General features: G+C 28.2%; 1 protein-coding gene across 1 annotated transcript; it reads right to left on the reverse strand.

Moving 5' to 3' along the window:
* Nucleotides 1–80: 80 nt before the first annotated feature.
* LOC112765004 (65-kDa microtubule-associated protein 1) lies at nucleotides 81–3,584 on the reverse strand. The gene is made up of 10 exons (XM_025810861.3): nucleotides 3,435–3,584; nucleotides 2,972–3,065; nucleotides 2,668–2,871; nucleotides 2,140–2,391; nucleotides 1,809–2,024; nucleotides 1,562–1,717; nucleotides 1,165–1,476; nucleotides 982–1,069; nucleotides 739–887; nucleotides 81–606 (listed from the first exon to the last, which is right to left on the reverse strand). Exons 2-10 carry the CDS (start codon nucleotides 3,041–3,043, stop codon nucleotides 307–309), a joined length of 1,749 nt encoding a protein of 582 aa, XP_025666646.1. The 5' UTR covers nucleotides 3,044–3,065; nucleotides 3,435–3,584; the 3' UTR covers nucleotides 81–306.
* Nucleotides 3,585–11,342: the final 7,758 nt, after the last annotated feature.

The raw sequence follows: 11,342 nt of genomic DNA on the forward strand, positions 1-11,342 counted from the left end.
AAAGTCATTGTCTACTTAACAAAATCGATTTGATACTGTTTTATGCAATAAAATATTTTATCTTTTGGTAAAAAAAAAAATAGAGATAAAACGGCTTCAGTGGATAAGCCAACATGTATTGATAAAATCTCCAAACATCAAACATAACATGCACATCTAAGAAAAGTTCCCTCTCCAAATTATATGGTCACTCACATTATATTATATATATATATATTTATATCCTAAAGACAGCAGCAACTAGTAATATGAGAATGCTACAAAGATGAAATTGTTGGGTTTGAAAAACAAAGACCCTCTCATTCACTAGGGAGATGCAGGGATGGGTTCAGTTCCAGAGACCAGAGAAGCACCATCTTCTTTTGATATGGCCACATAATTCACAGGTGCAGATAGTCTATGATTATCTCTTTTCGAGTCTTTTGAGATCGACCGGCTTCCATTTTGATGAGTATTCAGTGATAGCCTCCGGTTAGGAGTCCCGTTGGCTCCGCCGTTAGCTCGAGGACCTCCCTTCTTGGCACTCACCGGCCGAGCAGGGCTAGGTCTTGATCCAAATACAGAATCTTGTTCTGTGCTTTGCTGCTCATGGTACTTCTTCTGGTCCTGCACATAACAAATTCCATGAGCTATGTATGATAGTTAAGATGTTGACATATATTATGTTAAGCAATTTAGTCAGACTTGTCAAACTACTGAACGATTTTCAACTATCAGCTTTACATAAAGACATCTTACTCGCATCCTTCGCCTTTCCTCTTCTCTCTCGTGCCTAAGCATGGCGTATTCGTCTAGCATAGCAAGAAGAGGAACGCCGTCGTATGCGAATGACATGTCATGATCTTCTTCCCATGCACGAGTTTTGGCAACCAAAGTATCAACCAAGGCTGCATTTATACCAAAAGAAACAAAGTTAATCACTCCATTAATGTGCCACCATGTTGTTTACTTACAAAGAAAGTTATCTCATTCGATATGTACCCGGAATTTTGTTGACAAGTATGCGAGCTTTCTCTGCACGTTTGAGGTTCAAGTGGGCACCTCTGCTTGCATTGTACCTGTTTTCATCCTGTTTCACAAAGTATATATAACAAGTTAAGAACCCACATTTTGAAATGATCATAACATGAATCAAAGCATAAGGGAGATTGTAAGTATAAGTACCCGATTGTAATCTTCAAGCCAACTCTCTTCTTCACATGCTGACATCCATTTCTCAACCTTGTCTAATATATCTCTTCGGCTTAAAGCTTCTTCTTTAGCTTTTGCTATCTGATTATCCATGTCAGCAAGTAATTCAGCCGGTTCGACATTACCAGAATCGATCATTTCCATGATCTTCTCCCGGGCCGCTTCCGGATCTATTTCGACATGAGCACGGGCAAAGATCTCTTCCAGTTCTGCTTGCTTCTTGAAAGCAATTTCCTTCATCCTGCTGGCCTTCAGCTGATCAAGCCTCTCGACTTCCACTTCGGCCTTCACAACAAAGAATGAGAAAATAATCCATCAGCAGCATAAATCTCAGAGCCCAAACTCTGTATACTTAGAAAATCTTTAGTACCTGCTCAATCAAATCTAGTGCAAGGGACCCGGGAACATTGACCTCATCTACTGAAGCCGACATATTGCAAGTAACATGGTCGAATAGTCTCCTTTCCTCCGGATGTGTATCCATTAGATTCCACAGATCAGTTAACTGAGAAGCTAATTCTTGGAGCTGCAAAGGATACACCGGTCAAGGCAAGATAGAAACCAAGTCTACAATGTATATATAAACATATGGTTGTTCTAATTTCTAAATGCATTACCTTTTGCAGCCTTTGCTTTTTATCTTCCTTCAGTGTCAACACTGTCTTAGCCAGCCTAGCTAGAGTGTCATTGCTTATGCTTTTGGATTGAACACCGGTAGAATCATCGAGGCTCGGGTGTACCTCGGTTACAGTACTGAAGAAGTCCATACCTAGGACAGCACATAGATCATGCACAGTACTCACAAATTCAAGAACCTTGTGCAACCTCTCACTCTGCCAAACAAAGCAATGCAATGAAACTCTCAATCTACAACACTGTTTATTGAATGTAGTTTTCAAATACTACACTGTTAAGCTCTCAATTGCAATACTCTCTATGAAGATTCACCTTTTCCTTTTGAAGTTCTTGGAGCTCAGATTGATATTCATCTAGCTTCTTCAGAGAGAGGTCAGATTGATTGATTGCAGGTGGATTATCGCTGAGACTTAAATTGCCAGCTATCTCTCCACATATCTTCTGGATCTGTGATTGCACATCTGAGAACTCCTTTATTCTTTCTTCTTTTTGTTCCCACAATTGTTCGAGTATCGGTGCAATAGCTGCAAGCTGTTCCTTGATAGTTCCAGAAGTGCTTTCAGGCTGCAAAAGCACAAATAGCAACATAGTAAATTAATATAATGACACTAAAGTTAATACAAATACAATGACACTAACATAGCCTTAATATTCAGATGCATCATAAAGTTAAGATAACCACTCAGATAAAATTGTCTTTAGGTAAAAATGATAGGTGAAAACCTGTAGATAGTTTGACATATTTGACTAAATTAATATCTAACAGTTCTCAACTATCATCTTCACACGAGTGAGTAGTGACCTAAAGTTAAATCTAGAGCTCATGTGTGTGTTACTAACAACTAAGGCAGAGCTCTTTTCGCCAAGAGCCGATAGAAGACTAGATAGCTCAAGCTTAGCATCAGACAAGGCTTGAAGTAGTTGCGCCCTCGACGTTGCAGCCTGCTCAACCTTTCTCCTGTACACATCTAAGCATTCCTGCTCTAACTGAAGCAGCATCTTGTCACGCTGCTCGTCGCTCTCTCCCACCTCATCCCATATTTCCTACAGCAAGATAAGCCAGCATTACAATTCTGTTTGAACATACATACACATATCAGTGATTACACAGATGAGAACCAAAAAAAAACATGAATTAGGTTACCTGCAGCTTCTTTAGCAAGGAACCACAGGTGTTCTCTCCAACAAGGGGATTATGAGCTTCTGTCACTGCCATTGAAGTTCAAGAGTAACCTAGCCTACACCACAACAGAAGAATCAAGAATGAACATAATGTTTATAACTAGACAATAATTTCATATCAACATGAAAATCATATAACATACCAAACAAACAAACACAGAAAAATGGTACATTTCATTCTGGGAACAGAATATAGCAAAATTAACCAGTCTATGCATATGGTAAAAACTAAAAAGTAGTGATTAACAGAATAATTAGAGCAATTAAGACAAGTGAAAGTTAAAAAATCTTGAGAGTTGCATCTAGAGAGAAAAAAATCTGCAAACAAAGTACAGAAGCATAATCCAAAGCTAAGAAAGAAAGATGAAGCAGAATGAGAATGAAGAGTTTCAGAAGGAAGAGAAAGAATCAGATCTCAAGAGTACCCCGTTGAGTATGAGGCTTTAGAGTGAGTGAGTGAGTTTGTTGCTTTCAGATCTGTGAGTAGTGAGTAGGGAACAATGAAGAAGAGAAAGAGAGAAAAAGAAAGTGAGTGAGTTTAAGAGTGCACTAACCACAAAGTACATAACACACAGGACCTCACTCTTGAACTTGAACTTCAAGCCATGGAGCCAAACTACTTGGTCCCACTCCACTATTTTATTATCTAATCCTATGTTTAAGTTTAACACTTTAAATATATGAGATATAAAAATTTCTATTTTTATATTTTATTTTGTAAAAATACTATTTTTCCACTAAAATTAGTATTTATATGAAAATATATGAATATATTTATATATAAATATATATTATTTAATTTATTTTTAATATATATTTATATTCGTAACTTATTTAGTGTATAAATTAAGAAAAAATATAGAGAGACAATGAGAATACTAAATAATATAAACAATAAATATATTAGATGTTTAATTCAATAGGTATGTAAATGATTATGTTGATTATTTTTAATTAAATGGTTACTTTTTATTTGATTTACTCATACACAGTTAATAATAGTTTGATGTTCAATTCACTAGATACAAGAATGATTATTCTAATGTTAAGGTTTAAGAAGTAATTTGAGAATAAATGAATTACAAAAATCTACTTTTCTTTTATTTCTTCCAAACAAAAAATAAAAAAATATATAGTTATAAAAGTTTAATAAAAATAAATTATATTTTTATTAAAATCTCTGTATTTTTTATTAAGAATACAAAATATATTAATTTAATATCTTAAAATAATATATCTATATTGTCAATATGATTTTATGTCCTTTTTTATCGCTTTTAATATTCTAGACTTATAAGTATACACATTCTTAAAACTCTTAATTATACTAGTCATCTAAAAATATATTTATTTACAAAGAATAAAGATGGTTTAATTAAATATATTAAATTATTTAGTAATTTCTAATTACTATCCTTGTATACAGATATTTTTATATAAATAACTTGGCTTGTATATATATTTAGTGTAACAATAAGTAATTTAGTGTGGAAATAACATGATTTTTTTTTTTTTTTTTGTATTCTGGAAATAACATGAGGGCTTGTCAGTGCCTCCATGTGTGATCTGTGTTCCTCAATCATTTCCCTTTCTCCCACATTATTAATTAATCATACTATAATTCTTTATAAACAATAATATGACCAAAATGCCCCCACCAAAATAAAAACATCGATAAAATGAAAAATAAAAATTTTATTATTGTTAAATTTATATTTTTATTTTACATGAACTCTATTTAAAAATAATTAAATATTATTTTCTCACTTTGGAAGAATACAATCTTTACTAAATACTTCTTTTTCCTTCATTGTAAAGACTTTGAATGGTGTCTTATTTATTAAAATAATAATTATTACTTGTTAATTAATAATATATAGAATTTATTATATTTGAATTAAATTAATTTAAATAATAATCACCAAAAAATTAATTTTAAATAGTATTAGTTTTCGATAGAATAAGATCTTCTCCATATTATTTTTTTATTGGCAATAGTATAACTTAAACCTTATTTTTCATTTTTAAATATTATTTAAAATGAACACATCTTTTTTAAGGATGAACCTAAAAAAACACACAAATTTAATATTGGCGGGAGAGGAAAAAGAGAAGAAATGGACCCAATGGAACACAAGTAATAAATACATCTGTTCAAAACTGAAACTCAAATCAATAATAACCACTTTTTTTCCTTCTAATATTATTCATAATAATTAGGAGTAAAAGTAATGTTGCAAAAAGATTAATTGAAAACTTGAATAATGTATCTATCTCTACTCTCTAGCCTACATGGGAGGCTCTTTAAAGATATGTTTGGTGTTTTATGTATTTATATTTTTTAATAATAATTTTTTTAGTTTATTATGGTATTTCGATATTCTGTAGATTAAAGACTAATTTATTATAAATTTAAATTTTATTTAAAGATTTGTTATTAATTAATAAATTATTATATACATAAAATAAAATTTAAATTTTTAATATTTATTTAAATAAATTAATAAATTAACTACTAAATTAATCTAAATTAGTTATTTTTAATAATATTTAGTTAATTAAAAATATTATTTATATACTAAAATTAACTATTAAAATTAATTATTATGTATTTATGTATAAATATATATGTAATTTAATTTATTTTTAATATATATTTTATATTTTAAAGTATATTTTATATTAATAATTAATTTTAATAACTGATTTTAATATACACAATTAATATGATTGTTAATTAATATACCATTATTGATTTATTTTACACATATATTAACATTTAATTAATATGCCACTGATTAGTTTTCATATTTTATATTACACGACCTTGTTGCTCATCTTTTAATAACTTTCATGCTACTACCAATTTCAATTATATATTGTGAAATTTAATTAGAAAATGAGTTATGTATTGAAATCAATCATCAATCATAGACTTGTGTAAGAATATATATAATAAAAATCTATAACGTACAAATATGAATATGAAATAATAATTTAAAGACCAAGAATAGTCCCAAAGAGCCTAACAAAGGGCAATGTTGTCATAATAACACCAACGGGCATGCATGGCCTTTTGTTAAATGTTCCATATTTCAAAATTTAGTAAACCTATGTATTAATAATTATTAATAAGGAAAATGATTCTTTCATTAAAATAAAACTAAAAAAATTATTTATATTAAAATCAACCATTAAAAAATATATTAATTTATATATTTTTAAATAAATAATCAGTCACTAAAATAATTAAATCCATAATAAATAAATAATTAAATTTATAAAATATTAAATATATACTTTTATACAGAATATAATTAATTGATGATTAATTATTTATATATACGGAACATAAAAAAAAAAAAAAAAAAAAGAAGAGAAAACCAAGAAATGAGGCAAAGGGCAAAGACTGTGGTCAGAGGTTGGGTGTCAAAACGAATCTACAGACACGTTTCTGTCCAAATTAGTTTATGACAACATCAATGTGAAGACACCTATTTTTTCTGTTTACTGTATAATATAAGCTTCTATAATATATGTTTAATAATATTTAATATTAAATTTAAAAAAAAAACGAAAAGTAGTATATATATGCGCACTTTTTGTTTTTGATATTAGAATAGAAAATTAGGAATGATTTTTTTTTTTTAAATGTGGATGATTGGAGTGTTATTTTTAAATGTAAAATTATTTAATTAGATAATTAAAAATTTTAATTAGAAAAGCAAAAATTAGATCGTTCGATTTATGAGAAGTATAGAAACTGGATCGTTCGATTTGTGAGAGATACAGAAATCAAACTGAAAAATTTCTGTTAAAAAAAATTAAAAAATTTGAAGTACAAAAATCAAACCTTTTGATTTATGTACCTTTTATACTTTAAAAAATATCAAAAAATTACGATATTAAAATACATCACTACTTTTATTCCTGTACCCAAATAAAAAAAAAACCCTGTCTATGCTGCGTGCAAATCAAAGAACTACATTTTATATTTTGATTTTCGTCACTTTCTTTGGACCATAACCTGGTTCTCTTTTCTACGTAAGTATCCATTATTAGAATATAATTAATCATGCATTGACTATGGCCCTACGTTTCACCATTTTTATTGATAAATCCATAAACAGCCTTGGTGCCCATCAAGTGTTCTATATGGCCCCCCATAAATTTCCATATTTTCTACAAAATTATTATAATAATATTTTAATGCACATATTTAGTAGTCACGTTCTTACTTAAAGAATACTTCATCAATCATTAGTTTCCTTTTATTATTGATTCATGATTTAATTTCTACACGCAAGACAAATAATAATGATCATTTTATATTTTTTATTTTGTCCCTCAAATTACTCATTTCATTATTGTTAATCATATGCTTATTATGAAATTTCTGCCTATATATCTAACAACTATGAATTTTAAAGGTTTAATTATTATGTTTGTTTTTATAATTTTGTAAAATTTTTAATTAAGTCTTTGTATTTTTTTTTTAATTGAGTCTTTGTACCAAAATTTTTTTTAATTGGGTCCATATATTTTTTTTTTCTTTTATTTTTGTTTCTACACCAAATTTTTTTATATGAGTTCCTATAAAATTAAATCAATTATCTAATTGAAAAAAAAAATTGGTGCAATTACCTAATTAAAAAGAAAAAAGTATAGGGACCTAATTAAAAATTTCATGAAACTATAGGACCAACAGAATAATTAAACCAATTTTAAAATTGTTATTAAGCATGCATCTCTCAATTATATATGCAAACAAATAAATAAATTTGCTGCTTACAACTTTTTAGAAAAGTTTGAGCAATAAATTGGTAGCTCTATCTATTTATTATTCAACCTGCAAAGTATGCTGGGTTGGTTAGCTAATAACCTCAATATAGAGCTTAAAAGACATAAAAAGGTGTCACCCTTTAATTAATTAATTATCCTAATAATATTACTGTATGTGATTAAGGGTTGGCTTACTTGCCGGCATGAGTTTCTGCCTTCTACTTTTGCATTGCATATTTTAACTCATCTGGTCAAGAAGTTATTTGTTACAGATCAATCTAAATTGGTGAAAATTCAGGTACAGTCAATTTTATGTGAAGTTGATAATTGAGAGTCGTCGAATAATTTGACTGATTTGTCTAAATTTTCATCTAACTGTTCTCAGCTATCAACTTCACGTGAAATCGACTACACCTGAGTTTAATTTTCACCATCTAAATTTTATTTAAGAGTTTATTGCTGAATAATAAATTACTACGTACACAAATTATGATTCAAATTCTTTATGTATTTATTTAAGTGAATGAATCATTTAACCACTCGATTAATTCAAATTGATTTCTATTATCTATTATTATAAAGAATGTGTTATGTGTTTAGTTTGAATAAATTTTGACTAATACGAGGGAAGAAAATATATATAATATATATAACTTACACATCTATCTATTTTTTTTTACAGTATTTTTTAATTCGATAAATTAAAAATTAATTTACAGCAAATTAAAATTTCATCTAAAATTCTATTGTTGTTTGACCAACAAAATTATTGCATACTAACTTCAAGGAGTATGGTCCAATTAATGATGATTACTCCGTTAAATTCGAATTGAAAACTTTTTCACAACTAGAAAATTGATCATTGTAGGATTTGGTCTTAAAATTTTTTTGTCATATATACTTTAATTTTAAACAAATTTTGATTGCTAAATTAATCCCTAAAACTTTTGTTTCGTAAGTTGTTACATCAATTAGAAAGATATAATGTAAAATTAATTTAACTGATAAAATAAAAAGTAATAAAGTAGTCTGATAAAATTAAAAATTAAAATGTTGAATAAAAAAGTATTATGGATTTTAGATTGGATTAGTGTGAAGTGTGGAAAACAGCAAATCGATAAGGAAGATACCAATGGAATGCACATGTGACCTTAACACAACAGACAGAGAATACATTCGAAACTTGAGAATTTTGTATAGCTAACATTTTTGTTTATTATTATTATTATTATTAATTTTTTATAGGTAACATTGACCAGCCGAAAGCACAATATCTCTAATAACGTATCCATCACATGCATTTGTATTTTAAAATAATTACTTGCCATTTAGCCTAAATAAACATGAGTTAAGATTGCCACCCTCACATGTGATTGTAGTATTTTATTAGGCACAAAATCTTTCCAAGTTAAACCCTATTTGCAACATATTGTACCTGCTTCTTTTAGTTTTTTTTTTTTTTTTTAAATACAGTATTAGTCTAACAGAAAAAAGATTAATCTATTATAAATTTAAACTCTATTTAAGAGTTTGTCATTAACTAATAGATTAACCTCAAGGATTCCAACAAATAACGGCAGTTTAATGAGTTTGTACCTACTTCTCTTAGTTTTTTTCTTTTGCAGCAATTTTGGTTGACTGTTGCAAAAAAAACCGTCAGTCTGTCACTATCTACTAATTTTCGTATAGTGATTATTGCATATATAATGCAGAATTTAAAAACGAATAAATGAATTAACTACTCAACCAACCCAAATTAATTTTTTATTTCTCTTAGCTCTTATAAGTTAACTACCTACTTCCTTAGCTTGACGATTAAATGAGTAATTGGTATTAATAAACCCAATTATTGGAGAGGAGTATTAGAGACCAGCAGGTTTTACAATTTGGAGACCACTTCGATAAAGATACTAAAAATGTCTTTTTTTTTTTAAAAGTCGTTTACATGTGTCATGATATTATTGTATATTTTTATTAAATCGGTTAATAATTTATTTTTTAATAAACTATAATAAAATCGGTTTATTATAGCAACAATAATAAACCCACTGCACTATAATTATTAGACATGTTTAAATTTTTTAATAAAAAGATAAATATATCCCTAATTTTTATTTAAAAAAAACTATGATCCAATGGGTTATGTAAATTGGTCGGTTTGACCGGATCTGATAACAATTGGATTCATTGTTATTGTTATAAAAAAATCAGTTTTATTCTTTTTTTGTTGTCCACGGTATCCTCCAATTCGACAGGTTAAGGATTAATCCGTCGCGGATCTGAGCTCCGTTTAAGGGTCTGCCGCTGGCCAACGGGTTGCTGCATGCACAAGGCGGGATTTGAACCCCCGACACTTGCTTAAGCGGACGAGTGAGCTGACCACTCAACCAACCCAAGTTGGTTAAATTAGTTTTATTCTAGTTTTTTTTAAAATTTAAAAATAACCGATTCATTAATACGTCTAATAATAATGCGACACATAAGTGTCTTTACAAAAAGACGTTTTACGCGTCTTTACGGGAGCATCATTCGATTGATTTATAGTCATCATTAGTATTTTTAATAGTGTGAGATTATATTTAATAATATAAAATTACTCACTTTTCTTTTACTAATTAACTACTGACCAAATTTTAATAAAAGTGTTGGTCCTAAATTTCTCTTTCTTGGGTTTGCCACTTGTACCATAGTTGTTACGCCACCAAATCGAATTAATGTCCATTTTAATGGTAAATTTAATTTGTACTGAGAAATGATATTATATATATTATAACTACTATGCACGACTTGAATATGTTATATTTTTAAGGTGAAGGTTTAGTTATGAATATTTTATGTATTGTTAATATAAAAAAATTTATCCAAATAATTAATTATGTATTATCACATTAATAAAATAATTCATTTTTAAACCTATTATTTAAATATAAATTTGCGTGAATAACAATAATAATAGCATGTAACTCTATATATAACTGTTGTAGAAAAAAGTTGGAGAGAGGGACCGTTTTAGTATCAACAAATTAGGCAACAAACTCTATACTTTTATTTTTATTTTTTATTTTTTGTTAATAGAATAGTAATAGATATACACCTAAATGTCGATATTACAAATCATAGTGTCCCTCTAATAATGTTGTATCAAATGAAAGAGAAAAGAAAATTCCTCTTTCTGTAAGCCCCACTATTTTTTTAGTAAAAAAGAAGTTAGAAGTTAGGCGAAAATTAAAACATACATCATTTGTATTTTTTAAGCCAGTGTACGTAGTATCAATTCCATTCACATCAAGGGTTAGTTTGATGTGGGAGTAAAGATTAGGTAAATAAGCCAATGACTTATAACTCAAATGGCATAGTTTTTTCATATTCAATTAAGAGGTTGCGTGTTCGAGTCTCCTATTTTTGGTAAAAAAAAAGATTAGGGTAAATAATAAATCAAACTTACTAAAAAATAAAAGAAAACACTTAATGTACAATTATTTTTATTTTTATGTAAAGTTAATAATTAAAAATTATTGAATTATACTTTAGTCAAGAGTCCTGTTAGGGAG

The sequence above is a fragment of the Arachis hypogaea genome, chromosome 17, assembly GCF_003086295.3.
Source record: "Arachis hypogaea cultivar Tifrunner chromosome 17, arahy.Tifrunner.gnm2.J5K5, whole genome shotgun sequence".
NCBI classification, from domain to species: Eukaryota; Viridiplantae; Streptophyta; class Magnoliopsida; order Fabales; family Fabaceae; genus Arachis; species Arachis hypogaea.

Coding starts and splice junctions, on each gene's coding strand:
- LOC112765004 (XM_025810861.3), bottom strand. CDS start 3,043: ATGGCAGTGACAGAAGCTCATAATCCCCTTGTTGGAGAGAACACCTGT. Junction 2,025..2,139: donor AAGAACTTCAAAAGGAAAAG/GTGAATCTTCAT, acceptor TTTGTTTGGCAG/AGTGAGAGGTTGCACAAGGT. Junction 1,070..1,164: donor GGCTTGAAGATTACAATCGG/GTACTTATACTT, acceptor TTTGTGAAACAG/GATGAAAACAGGTACAATGC.